The sequence below is a fragment of the Microtus pennsylvanicus genome, chromosome 2, assembly GCF_037038515.1.
Source record: "Microtus pennsylvanicus isolate mMicPen1 chromosome 2, mMicPen1.hap1, whole genome shotgun sequence".
Classification (NCBI taxonomy): Eukaryota; Metazoa; Chordata; class Mammalia; order Rodentia; family Cricetidae; genus Microtus; species Microtus pennsylvanicus.
The window spans coordinates 89,160,743-89,179,180 of record NC_134580.1 but is presented as its reverse complement, the minus strand read 5'-3'; the positions used below and the strand labels follow the sequence as shown (position 1 = coordinate 89,179,180).

Below are 18,438 nucleotides of genomic sequence, written 5' to 3'. Positions count from 1 at the left end.
AACCTAGGTGAAGTCCAAGACTGCTGTATTATTCCTTATGTCTGCCTAACTTATAGATGAGGAGTTGCCTACAGTGGTATTGTTGACTCGGAAGCAGTTGGATCTCCAGCATTGTGCTGATAACTAAGGAAAACTGTGCTGGCAGGAAAAACTCCACTGCTCATCAATCATTTACTGCTTTCATAGCCTTGAGCAGGGGCTGTGCAAATCTTGTAAGTTTTATATAGTTCCCAAGTACTATTAAACTGTCTTTACTTCCTAAATATTGAGAATTTTATCTTCTTCCTGAGTCTCATAAATGCCTCCACTGTCCAGGAGGGGATGTTTCAATCTGAGGAAATAGCTACACAACAGTATCAACTATCATGCAGAAATGGAAGACCAACCAATTTATAAAAAAAAAAAATATCAATCAGTACAATTTACCACACTAACAGATTTAAACTGAGTTAACATGACCTTTAAGATCAGGAACAACTCAAAGACCTAGTTTTGGTATTCCTGCCCAATATTTTATGAGAATTTATAGAAAATCCAGTGAGAAAAAGAATAAAACTAAAAGATATGCAATCAGATAAAAGAGAAATGAAACTGATCATACTTATCAAGATTAAGTTGGGGGCTGACGAGATGGCTCAGAGGTTAAGAGCACTAGCTATTCTTCCAGAGATCATGAGTTCAATTCCCAGCAACCACATGGTGCCATCTCATTATAATGACATCTGGTGCCCTATTCTGGCATACAGGCATGCAGAACGCTGTATACATAATAAATAAATAAATAAATCTTTTTTAAAAAGCCTACTTGGCAAGAGAGTGTGACTTGCAAGATTAAGTTATGTAGAAAAGTCATAATTAAAAACCTGTTTCTGGTGTTAACAATTACATTCGAGGGTTCACAGGAGTGAGCACTCATCCTTTGAAGAAGAGCAAGTGCCTTTACCACCAAACAAACATTCAAGGCCCTGGAAATTTTTTTATAGTTGAAATATAACTGAGATCATGTTGATGTGTGTATTGATTTATCAACAAATGAATAGCTTCTGAAAGAAAAATGGAAACTCTCAAACTACCAGAAAAAAAGGCTTTAAGGAAAATATCCTTCACATTGACCTTGATATTGCATCAATAATTTAGATAATAGAAGCAAAAATAAACAGCTGAAATTACAATAAGAGTTTAGTCTCATTATTCACGCAATCTCAACACTTTTCAGCTGAAAAGCAGATGAACAAATCATGATTTATCTAGACAATGGAGTGACTATAAAATACAAAGCAAAAATCAATTTAAAATCAGACAAAGACCTTAATGTAAGATCTGAAACTGCGTAGGAAAAACACTTCACGATGTACACATATGCAATGACTTATGAATAGGACTCCAGTAGCTCAGGAAACAGACCAAGAATTGACAAGCAGTATTACATTCAATTAAAAAGCTACATTAAAGCAAAAGAAACAATTACCAGAATAAAGAGACGTCTATAAAATGGAAGTCTTTGCTAATGTATATGCACTGAGAAGACAGGAATCATGTCAGATGAATCTTTGGTTCTAGCATGGATAGTAAAGATTGTCCTTTCTCTGTTTGATTACTATTTTGTCATTTTAAGACTCAACTCTCTACATTTGTCTTAGTCTATTTCTGAAATTTCTGTTCACCTGACAACATATCAACAGAGATCTAACCACACACACCACACACACAAAACCAATTGATAAATGGGCCAATGAATTGAAAAGACAGTTTTCTTAAAGGAAATACAACTGAAAGTGATTGTACATACTTGTAATCTTAATGCTTGAGAGACAGAGGCTAAGGGGTCATTAGGGAAATACTAGTCTGGACTGCATGCCAACACCCTGCCTTTGACCATCTAGCACAAAAATAATGAATACCGAACAAAACTACAGAAGACTAATACATAGCTTCAGAGAAATGTGAACCTGATGTACAGGAAGATTCCCTATCATTTCAGCCCAAATAGCAACGTTAAAAAAGCAAATAGCAGTAAATGCTGGCCAGAATATGAAGTAAAAAGAACCCTCACATATTGTTGCACTGTTTTTTCTCATACGTGGAACACAGTGGTTTTTAATAACATGAATTTAGACTTGGGACCATATGAAAAGAGGAACAGAGGAGAGAAAGGAATAAGAGAAGAAAATAAAGATAATATGAGTAAATAAAATCATTGTATATTATATACTTTATGAAAATGTCATAATGAAATCTACTGTTTTCTATAAAATTATGAAAAGAATTACTTTTCATGTTCACAGATGAATATTCTCAAATGTATTTTACTATAAGAAAGAATGTTAACACTAAAAGATATGTGTGGCTTGATTACTATGATAGGATCTACCCCTGAACCCAAAGTTGTAGTTAGGATACACAGACTGACCAGCAAATCCCTTGGATCCACTTATCTCTATCTCCTTCCTGCCAATGTACTAGGGTTACAGATACACATTGGAGCTTCTGGCTTTTATGTGGGTGATGGAATCTGAATTCTGTTCCTCATGGTTACATGTCAAGTACTTTGAGTATTTAGCTGAGATATATTTCTAGCTGAATAGCCAGTACCATCTTAATCAGAATATCTGTGGTTCCATGCAAAATAATTGAACAAAATCACTTTCCATCATAAGATGATATCATGAGGATCTGTAGACCTCACCTGAGAATCTAGCCTCCTCCTCCTGGTTTTCCTCACAGCTGCACATAATTCTGTCACAACTTTCTGTGGTCTCAGAAGGACACAGATTATGAATAGTTAACTGAAGAGGGAATTCCATTTATGTTGCTATAAAAAAGTTGTCACCCATTCTAGAGTGTGACTTTTCAGTGGTGTCACACCTTGAGGTCATCCATCCTCCTGTATATAACTCCCTCACCATGTTCCTATAATTACACACTAAATAACTTCACCATTTCAAAATGTTGCACTTAGATAGGATCATGAGTTACTTCCAGTCTTGGTGCCCAGTCTAGCGTGAGGAGACATTTATTCACATCTCCCCAGGAAAAGTTTACATATCAATGTCAAAACCCACCTGTGTACCAAGGTGTGAACTTCAGTTTTGTAAATCACAAACAAAAGAAAATAAAGAACCAAGGAAGTTATCCCGTGAAATGCATGTGAATTTTAATGAGACAAGAGAGTACTTAGCTAAAAAAATCAACTTTAGGGTAAAATAACTCAAAACAGAAAAACTGCATAATCTGTCTGACAAACACAAACTATAATGTTTAAAATATGATTCAAAAGATAAAGGTTTAAGTAATACTCAAGCTACAATAACTTTCTATAAAGTATTTCTGATTAAAAAAGATTTGGGCAATGCACTAACTATAAGTACTGCAACATAATTGGTGAACAATAACAATGAATACTATTTGTTTTTGTTACATATCCTTCTTCTTTAAAAATTGATTGAATTTTTAAATTTACATGCAGTAGCAGCAACTGAGATTTTACCATTTTAGACTGGGTGAAGAATAATTGAGACATTTCCTTTCAGCATTAATAGAATAAGTTTCCCCATGCATGAGCACTAGAAATTAGTTTTCACTTATGAAATATCAAGCTGGGTTTCAAAGCAGATGTATAAATTTCCAGCCTTTGGCACAGCGTGGCAAAGCCCACACATAAGAACAACAACGACAGGTGGCAAGAAGTGGGAAGTTGTGTGACTACAAATGTTCAAGGGAAGCTAAAATATAGAACAGGTTGTGCCCCAATACAAGCACTGCTTATACTAGCCACAGTGTGTTTGGGTTCAGATTCTATGCATCAACAAAATTGCATCTAGCTAAATTATAACTTTTACCAATAGTAGGCATATATGAATATCTATGGCTCAGATTTCTTCTGTTTCATGTGATATTATACCTGTGATATGTTATGGGTCTCTTGAAAAATCCCCACTTCTTCAGAGAAGTACAACATGGGATTTTTGGTAGGTTCAAGTTGCTCGCGCAGAACACAAATGCTTTTCTTGAAGTCTTTGGAATGGGACAGCCTGTGCTGCCACATTCCTCTTGGCAACAGCACAAACTTTGTAACTTTGCAGCTTGCCAGAAGCACTACAGGATTTTAGTGCTGTATCCTAATCTGAACCCAGGATGTGTTCTCACTACTATCCACTTCCATACAGAATACAGAAACTCCTGTGTCAACATAGAAAAAAAAAACACATTGAATGGGGTGCCATAAACACAAACATAGTTGCTATGTTGGCATTTGCAAGATATCGAATATTTTACTAGCATATCTTGGGCCAAAAAGAAACAACTGCTTTTCATATCTGTCTGTAGCCACGGTGCTGCTAACAAAGAATTAAATATTTTATACTTAATGTGATAAACAGATACTATGACTGAGAAATTAAGAATGAATAATTATTTCTAAAATGTTCTGTTTTTAGCTTTTCTCACACAGGAGTCAGTTTGGCAGCAAATCTTAAAGGTATCTTCTCCATTATGGTGAAGCATTCAGTTGTCTTGAGTTACAATCTAGGAACAGATGCAGGGTCATATATTTTAGACAAACATGGTTAGATGATGATGTCATCAAAAATTCTGAATGCTGAAATTCCTTTAATAATTATTACATGGTAATCTATTAAAATATTACCATCTTTCTTCCAACTATTTATTCACCTGCACCTTTCTGCATGAGGATACATGCAGCCTATGCTACATTAACTAACAGAAAATGTTCATGGTTTCATGGACTAGAGGGGGATAATTTGAAGAGTATATCTACACTTGTGATATACTCCATATCATTTGTGATCTCAGTAATAACCAGACTGTCTCTAACTGGTGTTCCTATGATTTTCAAACAAAACAGAATTAGATGGTGTATGAAAAACAGCATGTAGTATGTATTATTTTCTATTATATCAGTTCTATTATATTGAAATTTTAACCAGGAAATTTAGGATAAACATTTAGTTCCATTTATCAGCCTCAATCAGAATAATTTTCTGCGCTGTTGAAATTCCTATAATCTCCCATGAAGAAGGACACAATGGTTGCTATTGATTTCTAACTTAAATTTGTAAAGAATTCATTATACTACTGGTTTTGTGTGTCAACTTGACACAATCTACAGTAATCAAAAAGGAAGGAACCTCAGTTGAGGAAATGCCTCCATGAGAGCCAGCTGTAAGTCATTTTCTCAATTAGTTATCAAGGGGGGAGGGCCCAGTCCATGTTGGGTGGTGCCATCCTTGGGTTTGTGATCCTGTGTTCTATAAGAAGGTGGGCCAAGCAAGTCACATGGGAACCAAACAAGTAAGCAGCTCTCCTCCATGACATCTGGATCAGCTCCGGCCTTCAGGATCCTGCCCTGTATGAGTGTCTGTCCTGACATTCTTCAGTGATGATCAGCAATGCTGAAGTATAAGGCTAATACACCCTTTCCTTCTCATCTGGTTTTTTTTTTTTGTCCTGGTGCTTCATTGCAGTGATAAAAATCCTAACTAAGACAAATTGGTACCAAGAGTGGAGTTTTGAGGTGACAGACCTGACCATGTTTTGGGGAGGATTGTGAAAGGACTTTGGAATGTTGGACTAGGATATTCTTTAGGAGCTTGGAAGAATCTTAAGAACAGTGCAGAAGATGGGATCCTGGCTTGAAAAATTTCAGATGAAAGCTTAAAGACTCTATTGGTGTCATTTGTTATTTTGAATTATGATCTTATGGCTCTGGTTAGCTGCTGATGAAGGATCAACTGTGACTAACAAGATACCAGAACTACTAAAGTGAAACCTTCATATTACTGAGACAATTGATGCTGGTTATCTGGAATTAAGAAATCAGCACTATTAAAAAGAAACCAGCATTAACAAGGTGAATCCTTGTTCAAAGTGTATCCTGAGAGTACAAGATGCTGTGTTCCAAGGGTGACCAAGGTTGTACCTTGTGTTGGTAACCAGACTAGGTAATGTGTAATTACTCACCTGGCACTAGGTTTGAAGGCATGAATGTGTCATAGTGGGCAGCTGAGAGTTGGCACTTCAAGAGGCCAGGAAAGGCCATTGATGAAGGTGCAGCCTCAGTGGCAGTTGAAGGCCCAGGACTGAAGGGGTCATGCAAAGAAGTCATGGCTTGGGACCATGCAGAGAGCCTATGTGAGGATATTCCTGAAAGTGCAGCCCAATGCAGCAAAGGACCCAAGCCTTTTGGAGATGTCAGCACCATAGGAAGAATACCTAAAACAGTAACAGTAGTAGATGTTGTAAGAGGCTGCGTGTTTGTTCCCAGTTTCTCAGCCCCGAAATAATCACTCAGAAACCATATTATTTGCAGTACTGTTTGGCCAATAGCTTAAGCATATTTCTGACTAACTCATGTCTTAAATTAACTCATCTCCCTTAATCTGTGTATTGCCACAGGCTGTGACTTAACAAATAAAGTCCAGCATCTGTCTCCAGTTGGGATACATGGCTTCTCCCTGACTCCTCCTTCTTTTTCCCAGCATTCAGTATAGTTTTCCCTGCCTAGCTCTGTTCTGTCCTGCTCTGCTATAGGCTCAAAGCAGTTTCTTTATTAACCAGTGTTATTCACAGCATACAGAAAAGAATTCCACATCAAATGGAGTGAAGCCAGCCAAAGCCTAGAAGATAAACTGTGTGTGTTAAAGGGTGGGGGCAGAGTCAACTCCACTACCCTCACCCTAGAGCAGGCTCATCTGTGTCCCCCAAAACCCTAGTGTGCTGTCCTGGAGAGTTTCACATCCATAGTGAGGAGTGGAGTGATTATTCTCAGAGAAAAACATCCTATTACTTGAATAGTTACAACCTATTAAAGTTACAGAAGCCCAGGACATTCCATAACCTTGCTGCCTAAAAGAACAATCCTTTCTCAGTGCTAGGGGCCCATTTGTAAGATAACTGGAAAATTTCAAGATAGTGAAAATTGAAAAAAAGAGGAAATGAAGATGGACAAATTATTACACGATCCAAAGTAATAACGATATTGATAATGAACTTCATCTAATTTACTTACAAACTTGACTAAATTAAAACTTAATGAAAAAAATCTGTGCTATCAACTTTTCTCTGACTTCTCTGTTGTTTTCTGTTTCAAAGAGAGCCTTTGTTTCACAGTAACTCATAAACAATGGGGATCTTTATGCTAATTTCTCAGATAAATACATCAGGATTAGAAAATTGATGGGGGGGGGACTGGGAGGGCTGTCACTTAGATCCAGTATTTGGGAAAAATAGTAAAACTCAGATCAGAAATTAATGAAATAGAAACAAAGAAAATGATACAAAGAATCATCACACTTAAGAGCCAGTTGTTTGAGGACATCCTAAGTAATTCAAGTTACTCCCTAGCTCAATATTTGTAGAATGGTAATGTTAGTGTCTTATTTAAATTGTGAAATTAATATTTAAACTAAAAGAGCTTTTAAACTTAAAGCAGAGTTCCAGAAAGCAGATTGTAGTAACTTAGGTTTCAGAATATTGCAGAGTGAATTGGTCATGCTCATTTGAGCGAGGTCTTAGTCTTAATAATATCAAAGAACTTTCTCTATCTTGTCCATTGCTAAATGACTAAGAATTCATTTGGATACTATGTGTGATGACATAATGCCAGGTACTCAAACTGTGTGTGTTTATTAACTAGACAAACATGAGTCCAATCCTCATGCAGTATGCTCCATGCTTGAAAAGAGAAAGCTAAATAATAAACTCATAAAAAAGCAGATAGACTATTCATCCAGGATCTAATCCCCATGTACTAGGTAGAAGCTTTTCTTGAAATTCTGATCTGATCTTAATAGAGATTTAAGAGGGTTTAATTATGAAATGGTCTTTTCTTCTCTTTAATTCTTTAATTTAATTTCTTGTCTTTAATAATCCACATATCATTTGAGCTGCAGCGCACTTCCATCTTAGACACCCTTTTGTTGTCTCTACCATAATGATTTAATCACCTCCTCTATGCAATTTATTTTCTCCAGTTCTTGCTTAGCTATTGTGGCTGGATATTTAAAACGTTTGTCTTGGGGCTGAAAAGATGGTTCAAAAGTTAAGAGCACTTGCTCTTGCAGAGAACACGGGTTGGAGTCCCAGTATTCCCATGGCAGCTCCCAACCATGTGCAAATTCAGCTCCAGGGGTCCAACACCTTTTTCTGCCCTCTCTGCACACCAGGCATGCATGTGGTGCACAGAAAAACATTCAGGTGAAACACTCATAAACCTTCACTCACAAATATTAAGGGAAAAAAGTAATTTTTTCCTTAAAGACCTAGCAAAACTTGATTCTTTATTCTTAATTATAATCAAACAAAAGGGCTTTTTAATTAAGTTAACTTCTAGGTTTTATGTTCCATTTGCACAAGAGGAAATAGTCACCATGCTTTTTCTTCACCTTTTGGTAACTGGATGAGGAAAGAAAGATTTCTGTTTTCTATCTAGTTAACTTTTATGCTTCTTGGGAGTGAATTAACTTTTTTCTTATTAATATGACTAGGTTAATTTAAATTTGTTCCCTTTGGCTTTGAATTTAACTTCTTTAGTCTCTAAAGTTTTCTTTCAAGCTTAATTTTGCCGTCAACTATGCTTCTGTTCTCAGAATTTTGTGTCAAGGGTATAAAGTCCTTTTGACACATTTCCTAAGAGCCCTTATTCTGCCAGGGTGAGCGTGCCCATCAATCCTCTTCAGCAGATGTTAACATTTATTTTTTTTTCTCTTTTTTTTTTGGGGGGGTGAGTTTTTTTTTATTGATAAAAGGAGAATAAAAAAAAATTTCCACCTCCTCCGAGCCTCCAATTTCCCTCCCCCTCCTCCCACTCTTCTCCCCCTCCTCCCACTCTTCTCCCCCTCCTTCTCCAGTTCAAAGAGCAGTCAGGGCTCCCTGCCCAGTGGTAAGTCCTAGGTCCTCCCCCCTCCGTCCATATCAAGAAAAGTGAACATCCAAACTGGCTAGGCTCCCACCAAGCCAGCACATTAAGTAGGATCAAAACCCCGTGCCCTTGTCCTTGGCATCTCATCAGCCCTCATTGTTCGCCATGTTCAGAGAGTCCAGTTTTATCCCATGCTATTTCGGTAACAGTCCAGCTGGCCTTGGTGAGCTCCCAGTAGATCAGCTCCACTGTCTCAGGGGGTGGGTGCACCCCTCGTGGTCCCGCCTTCTTTGCTCATGTTCTCCCTCCTTCTGCTCCTCATTGGGACCTTGGGATCTCAGTCCATTGCTCCAGTGTGGGTCTCTGTCTCTATCTCCATCCATCACCAGATGAAGGTTCTATGATGATATGCAAGATATTCGTCAGTGTTGCTCTAGGATAGGGTCATTTCAGGTTCCCTATCCTCAGCTGCCCAAGGAACTAACTGGGGACCTCAGCTTGGGCACCTGGGAGCCCCTCTAGGGTCAAGTCTCTTGCCGACCCTAAAGTGGCTCCCTTAGCTAAGAATTGTGGTTCCGAGCTCCCCTATCCAACCTTCCTTTATCCCAATCCTCCTGTTTCCCCAAATCCCCCCCTTCCCTTCTACCTTTTCTCTCCCCATCTCCCCTTACCCCCATCCCACCCCACCCCCAAAAACCCAATATTATCCAAATTAGGTCACAATGATTTCTGTTTGGGTTAGACTTGCCTCCTGGTCCTTATGATCTCTATCAACGGCTGTAAATGAGACACACAGTCTATAGCACAGGAGAGAGGTAACGTCTCTTACAGAGTCACCGGGACACTCCCAAGGCTGAGAGAGGGCAGTGGCCAATGGGATCATTGTACCAACCTACAGCTTGGGTGGGCTTTACACTATTTCTGAAGTCACTAGAAACAGTGGATTTCCCTGCGAGGCATTTTTCTGTTTGTGTGATGGAGAAATAAACCCTTTTGGACAGAACTGACTTTCAAAAGAGGGGACAATGTTATGTTGTCCTTCAGTTAAATAGTAATCTTATAACTTTTTAGGCAGTTCTGAATGTCATGTCTCCACCCAGGTTGTAAGATAACTCAGATTCCATTCTTTTGAACAAAAATCATGAAATAAAGTAGATTTGATTTTTTTGTTGTTAAAAAAAAAAGCAGATAGAGTCCATAACCAGGGTGTCTACATGGAACTGACCTAAACACGTTGTATGTATGTTACAGTTAGGTAGTTTGGGTCCCTTGTGGCACTCCTTGTACTGGTTCACATTACCCAACCTTAATACATGGGGACGTACAACTTTATGTGACATATTTTGTTGATATCAGTGTGAGACCTGCCCTTTCATGAACACAAACACAAGAGGGGTGGATTGGGGGTGGGAACAGAGGGGACGTGGGGGGAAGACAAGGAGGAGAGGAGAGAGGGGAAACTGCTGCCAGGGTGTAAAATAAGTAAATAAAGCCACTCTACATATAAATGGTAAAGGGCTGAGACAGAAATCAGGGACTGAACACCCTTTACATTAGCCATAAATAATATAAAATATCTTAGTGTAACTCTATCTAAGTAAGTGAATTGACCTGTATGATAAGAACTTCAAGTCTGTGAAAAATAAATCGGAGACGATATCAGAAGATGGAAAGATCCCCATGCTCATGGATCCATAGGATTAACATACTAAAAATGGCCATCTTACCAAAAGCAATCTACAGATTCAACACAATCTCAATTAAAATCCCCAAACAATTCTTTATAGATTTCAGAAGAAAAATATTCAACTTCATATGGGAAAATAACAACAATAAAACCCAGGGTAGCTAAAAGAGTCCTGTACAATAAAAGAACTTCCAGAGGTGTCACCATTCCAGATATCAATCTCTACTACAGACTTATGGTAACAAAACCCACATTGTATTGGCATAAAAACATACAGGTAGATATTTGGAACTGAATCAAAAACCCAGATGTAAATTTACACACCTATGGACATCAGATTTTTGAAAAAGAAACCAAAATTATATAATGAAAAAAGAAAGCATCTTCAACAAATGGTTGTTGTAATGATGTAACTGAAGGTCTGCATGTAGAAGAATGCAAATCAATCCCTATCTATCACTCTGAACAAAACTCAAGTTCAAGTGGACCATCCAACTGAATCTAATAGAGAAAGTGTGGAATATCCTTGACTTCATTGTCACAGGAGGCAACTTCCTGAAAAGAACACCAATTGTGCGGGCAGTAAGATCAACAATTAAAAAATAGTACCTATGGAACTAAATGCTTTTGTAAAGCAAAGGACACTACGACACTGCCAATAGGACAAAACAGAAGCCTCCAGAGTGGGAAAAAACTTTACCATCCACACATCTGACAGAAGACTGATTTCCAATGTATATAAAGAATTCAAGAAGTTAGATATCAGAAAAATAATAATCCAATTAAAAATGGGGTACAGAGAATTCTCACCAGAAGAATCTGAAGTGGCTGAAATACACTTAAAGAAATGTTCAACATTCTTAGACATCAGGGAAACGCAAATCAAAATGACTCTGAGATTCCATCTTACACCTGTCAGAATGGCTAAGGTCAAAAATACAAGTGACAACCTATGATTGAGAGGATGGGGAACATTGGAAGCATTCCTCCATTGCTGGTAGTAGTGCAAACTTGTAGGGTCTCTATGAAAATCAGTATGGCATTTTCTCAGAAAATTAGGACTCAATCTACCTCGAGACCCAGCAATACTGCTCTTGGGCATATACTCAAATGACGCTCAGTCATGCTACAAGAACACTTGCTCAGCTATGTTCATAGAAGCTTTATGTGTCCAGCCTTCTTATTCTTAGCTATCCCTACTTCTATCTGTGCATTCTGCTTAGTTTTCCCCAAAGAACATGTGTTTGTATACTTATGTTCTTTTTTATTTATAATAGACAACTCTGAAAAAAAGCCCTAGAGAAAATAATTACCTAGTTCTCTGTTCTGGAGGTTCTTAAGCAAACTAATCTATAACACAAATTATTCTGAGATGTCAAAATTATTTGAATAATTTTTTTCTGTTATTTCTTGATCTTAGTCTTTAAAATATCTTTTGGCCCTCAATTGGAGAGAGCAGGTGGGATTTTTAATGGTAGCTTAGAGTATTCCACGCAAAAAATAAATGTTTCCTTCATTGTCAATACAAAGTCCTAGAAAGTTAAGAGATTGGATGTAAGTTCTTTCAATCAGTTCACAATTCTTTCCCACATGCATTTATTTTCATGTTTTGTTTGCATTAAAGTATCAAATGCACCATCAGGTAATATCTGTACTTGAAGGTCTATCCATGTAGTTTTCTTTTGAGAGAAAGGAAGAGATGGGGATAAGAAAGAAAGAGGCATAGAATGAGAGAGGGAGGGATAGGGAGAGAAAAAAAGAAAGAAAAGAGAAGGAAGGAAAGTAGGAAGTAAGTAAGCAAGCAAGCATATTTGGGTTGGTAAGAAGGTGGGCAGGTTCTGGGAGGAGTTGAAGGGGTTTAACCAAATATACTGTATACAGAATGTTTAATTAAATTTTATTTAAATTTTCAAAATCCTTATCCATCTGGAAAATGCAAATTTTAAAAAGAAAAGTTCTGTTAAGTTATTTTTAGTGCTAACAGATCAAGCTCTCTCCATGAAGGAAGAGATTATTGTAGTGGTACAGTAATACTCTCTCTTAACTCTTGCTCACTGGTCAATTTTACAATAGTACAATAGTCAAATATACTATTCTATGTTATATTTTTCCAGCTTCTAGATGACTGTTTAATTCATGTGTATTTTATATGAAATACAAATATGGGGTCTTTTCAATAACACTAATTAGGATGTGTTGGGTTTTGTTTATTTTTCTGTTTGCAAACCTAAACTATTAACGTTACTCACTGACAATCCTAATAACTACAATCATAATTTCATTAATATTTGTCCAGTTTCTTTTATTACAGAACCTTTAAAAATGGTGAAAGTTCAACTAGATGAGAACCTACTTATTGCCATATCTATGTGCTTTTTACCTTGACAAAAAAAAATAATAAAATAAAACCAATTCATTTCTCAAATCTAGAGTTTTCTTTATCTTAAGGGCATATTCCATGGACAGCCATTATAAAACTTATTTGTCGGTCTCTGATGCATAAATTTCATTAATAATAGTCAGCATTTTGTATTTATAGGTATGAACATAAGCAAAAGTGAGATAACAACAGAAACTTCATTGAAACCATCTCGGAGATCCCTGCCTTGCCTGGCCCATAGCTATGCTCACTCAAAAAGCTTGAGCCAATCTGCTTCACTCTTCCAGTCTACTGAGAGTGAATCTCAGGCTCCAACTTCTGTAACATTTCTTTCTACTGATAAACCTGAGCATGGTGAGTGATAGTTCAAATTATCTTCTGTTAAGTTTTTTTTTTTAAGTAAGGCATTTTAATAACTGTTTCCTTTATGCTTTGCTACATTTGGCTAATAACTCTTTAGGGATGAGTCTGCCAAAAGTACGAGATCAGTACACTATATGGGTCAACAGGAAAGGCCTGTTGGCTAGATATGTGTTTATTTCTGTCTTGCTTTACAGGTTGCCTCCCCATGGGAATCTGACCTTTAAATAGGGTGTGTAAAATGAAAGATAAAGCCAGCTCATATAGCCCCTATTTTATATCCCTGTTGTTAGACCATCCCAGGCAATAATTTACAGACTGTATTAAGTAATATGTCAGCAATAATGAATTCTATTTCCTTATAAAAACACCACCAGGAAATACTGAAAAAGATCCTACATAAAAAATAAGAAATCTGTACATAAGCACAAAATCTCAGGACAGATTAAATCTTGCTAGTAAAAACAGATAATTGAACAATAATAATGAAAAATATCAAGTATTTATTTAATAAATTATCAGTTCTTCAACACAAATAAAAGAGAAATAAAATTTACATGTTGTCTTAAACATCCAGGAAAAATCACAAACATGCCCCAAAATATGAGCAATTATTACATACTTTTATAATGCTAAACAGAAATGATCTAAATTCTGAAATAAATGTATAGATTGGCTGACTCATTAGAATAGAAACTGAGATCTAGTACTTCCTGTCATTAAGTAACTGACACCATATAAACTCATAAGGTCATATAAACTCATAATGGATGGATAAACAAAATACGACCTATATTCACAATGGAATATTATCCATCAAGAAAAAGAAAAATGCTTATCATTGCACATTAAAAAATAGAATTGGAGATGATCGTGTGAAGTGAAAAATTCCAGACTCAAGGAGAAATAAAATATGCTTTGAATCTGGGGGGGGGGGGCAGGTCAAGAAAGCAAGGTCAAGGCCAGACTATTAGAGAATAATCAAAGGATCAGTAAGAGGCAGAAAGGGAAAAGAGGGAGATGGGAGGGCCATGATAAATGGATTTCAAGAATGTAATTTCACAATGAATCCATTTGTTATGGAATTAATATATTTAAAAATAAGAAACAAACTGTTTTAATTCATAGTGATGCCAATACAGTAGAGTTGATTCCTGAGCATGAAGTGGTATTGACAACATAACAGGGTTGAAATGTACAGGTTTTACCAAAAACGTGCCATATTGAAGAAATTTGGGGCAGAGAAACTTTTTTTCACACATTCATCTATGTAAGAACATTATATGCCTTTAGACAACTCGTGTTTATAAAATCGAATCATGCTCTCTCATCCATTAGGTGTTTATATTTTACCATTCTCCTCTTGATGATTTTCTTATGCAAATGTATGCCGTTAAGAGTCCTTTTAATTCCTTCTCCTGGGTCACTTAGAAATACTCATGTTTTTTTTTCAATGATACAGTCAATTTAGTAATTTACAATAGTGTTAATTGTTCAAGAGAATGAACATGTTAAAATGTAACAGGTGTTTAGTTGAAAGTTAGTTTTAACTATGATTTAAATAAAATTTGCATCTCAATATATCAACTTAAAACATTTCTATGTAATTGAATATCATTTTGAAGTTGGATATTATAGTAATTTTTGTAGTTATGTATTTACTTCCCCAAATCACAAAGTGTTTTTGTTTTTCAGTTAGTTCTGAAGAGAGTAAAAAAGATTCTACACTCAAATGTTCCTTTGCTGACTTCAGTGAGTTTTGCTTGGGTGAGTTAATTTTTAATATATTTTTCTCTCTCCAAAAATAAAGAATATTCTTCAAACCTAGACCTAGAACTATTTTGTATAAATGTTTCACTTTTGCTCTTTAAAACTTGAGTAGTGAATATAAAAATCTGAATTTTATAATTAATTGATTTATTATGCAATTTAAAACTCAAAAGTTATAAGACTGTAGTGAATAATACTATAACAAAAAGTAAGTGAATTTTAATTTTAACTTCTTATGAAAATTTTCTATTTTATACAAATGAGTACATTTATATTGATATGATGAAATGTACTAAATTTTGCCACTGAATATTTTTCATGCAAATAAAAGTTGAAAGATATGTCTTGTTTCTCCATTAGTGGATTATATATATATATATATATATATATATATATATATATATATATATATTCCACATATATAGAGATAATATATATACACATATATGTGAATAAAATATATATTTGTATATTTTTCCTATAAAGTTCAAAATGAATCTATTCATAACTAACAACTGATCATGAGTTTTCTTTATGAAAATACTGATGGTGTCTCTACATTGTCTATGTATTAAATGTGGACAGATTATAGACTCCTGGAAGCTTTTAAAAGTCTCTGATCTTATCAGTAACACATGATCAGATTTAATTTATCTAGGGGGTGACATGAATATCCATATTTTCTGCTATTTTCTGGATAAACAAAAAGTGGCCAAGATTAAAAATGTCTAATCCAATATTTTTATTTTGTCCTAATTTTGAAGGCATTGTCAAGACATTTCAATATATCCAGTCCCTTGAATGTTGTTGTGACAACATTCTGAGAACTACAAATTAATCATGTTTTTAATAAGACCTTTATAACCTGTGTGGTATAAAAACAGGACTAGCTTATTTATTTCCTAATTAAAACACTGTCTGGTTAATTTCACATAAATCATGAAAAGGAACATTTAATCAGAGCAAAAGCAAATTCTCTGCTACTGTATCTCATTTTGTAGCATGATCTTCAGTCACTTATTTTCGGAAAACAAAACAACATGAAAATACTTGGTTTCCTTTGTTCAACACAGTAAGTGAAGTTTTCATTAAATTTTCAATAATTTAGTTCCACTTAATACTTTAACAATTACGCCAGGGTCAAACACTCTTATTACAAGTCTACAGATCTTATTTTTGAAAATTGCTTTTCCAAATTTACCAATTTTTTTGATACATGGTAGATTGTAAGAAATAGTGCTGGTGGGGGTCTCACTTCATCTGATGTTTATTGATATCTTTCTACTTGCCCAGCCTAGCAACTGAACACCTGATATTTTGAAAATTGTCAGTCTTTCAATAGCCATTCATGTTTTTTTAAAAAAGAATAAAACTTCCATAAAATTATAAGTGCACGTGCACCCATATGCGTGTGCACATATACATACACACAGAGATTTGAGTATATAATCTAAGTCTGTAACTCCAGTATTCGGTGTGCTGTAACAGATTACAGCCCTCAAGCTAATTTGAGCTAATAGCAAGACTGACATTAAAAGGAAAGAAAAAAAAAACTATAGTTAATCAACTCATTTCAATTTTGACAAACCATATTTAAATGGAAAACTGCCATTATAAGAAAATTTGCTAATATCTATGTGATTATAATAACGTGAAACACCCACATAATCCATGTGGATGTAGCTCCTAGTTAAAACATTCTTTTATCACTTTTCTTCAAAAAGGTTCTCTTTGCAGTAGATGGTGATTAACATACAGGCTCACAACTGGCCAAGATGTGGAGAATAAAAGATTTCAGAGTTCTCAGTCATTACTAAATATATATACTGCATCCCTTCTTCCAGCAGATCAAGGATCATGGTGGAAAAGGGGAAAGAAAAGGATAAAAACATGAAGAGGTGGGTAACTACAAAGAAACAGTGTCTACAGGATACAGCAAGAAAGTTGCAGACATAATTCACAATAGTTATGACAACACAGACAAAACCTGAAATGCCAAACCAGATCAAAACCCAGGTTGGAGATGGGAGTTTGGCATGGAATTCAGTGACTAGCCATGGAGACACTGTCTTCCTGCTGTAGAGGAAAAGACAAGTCTTCTCCAACATTGTATCCCTTAGCAAGTCAACCACTCTCTAACAGAAGACCACACATGTAAGGATGTTTTGGCAACAAAAATTGGTCTTGACAAGGAAAAATAAAACACAAAGTTAGGTGAATATGAAAGTAGTTATGTATCTGAGATGAATTAATAGAGCAAATATGAAATTAACAGTATAACTCTACTACAGAGCTATAGTGCTATAGTACTGAAAACAGCCTGGTATTGGTATAAGAACAGACAGGAAGACCAATGGAACTGAATAGAAGACTTGAATATTAATCCACACACCTTTGAACACCTGATTTTTGACAAAGAAGCAAAAAATATCAAATGGTAAAAAGCAAGCATATTTAACAAATGGTGCTGGCATAACTTGATATCAACATGTAGAAGAATGAAAATAGATCCATATCAATCACCATGCACAAAATTCAAGTCCAAATGGATCAAACACCTCAACATAAAGCCAGCCACACTGAACCTTATAGAAGAAAAAGTGGGAAATACACTTGAACACATTGGCACAGGAGACCACTTCCTAAATATAATGTCAGCAGCATTGTGTCTGAGAGAAACAATTAATAAATGGGACCTCCTGATGGAGGAAGGTCATTGGTTAAAAAAATAAAGAAACTGCTTTGGCCCATTTTATTGGTTAGAACATAGGTGGGTGGAGTGAACAGAACAGGATTCTGGGAGAAAGAAGCTGAGTCAGCAGAGACGCCATGCAGTTCTCTCCAGGCAGATGCGATGCAGCCAGCCACCAGGTCAGACATGCTAAATCTTTCCTGGTAAGCGCACCTCATGTTGCTACAAAGATTATAAGAAATGGGCTAATCCAGGTGCGAGAGCTAGCCTAGAAGAGGCTAGATAGAAATGGGCCAAGCGGTGTTTAAAAGAATACAGTTTCCGTGTAATTATTTCAGGTAAAGCTAGCCGTGCGGGCGGCGGGGTGCCGGGGATGCAGCCTCGCCGCTCTTAATTTCAACAACCTCCTGAAACTGAAAAGCTTCTGTAAAGACAAAACAACTTACAGAATGGGAAATAACCAACTTCAGACAGAGGTCTGATCTCAAAATATACAAAGAACTCAAGAAATTGGTCATCAAAAGAACAAATAATCCAATAAAAAATGGTGTGCAGACCTAAACAGAGAACTCTCAACAGAGGAATCTAAAGTGGTTGAAAGACACTTAAAAAAAAATGTTCAACATCTTTAGTCATCAGAGAAATGCAAATCAAAACAACTCTGAGATTCT

The 18,438-nt window shown here is 36.0% G+C and overlaps 1 protein-coding gene across 1 annotated transcript in view; it reads left to right on the top strand.

The window, feature by feature from the left end:
• The window catches only part of Ano3 (anoctamin 3), a 226,209-nt gene that overhangs the window by 50,632 nt on the left and 157,139 nt on the right, over positions 1-18,438 (top strand). The window contains exons 2-3 of the mRNA XM_075961687.1: positions 13,105-13,299; positions 15,001-15,072. Of these exons, the coding sequence (XP_075817802.1) occupies positions 13,105-13,299; positions 15,001-15,072 (267 nt within the window). The remainder of the gene's footprint in view (positions 1-13,104; positions 13,300-15,000; positions 15,073-18,438) is intronic.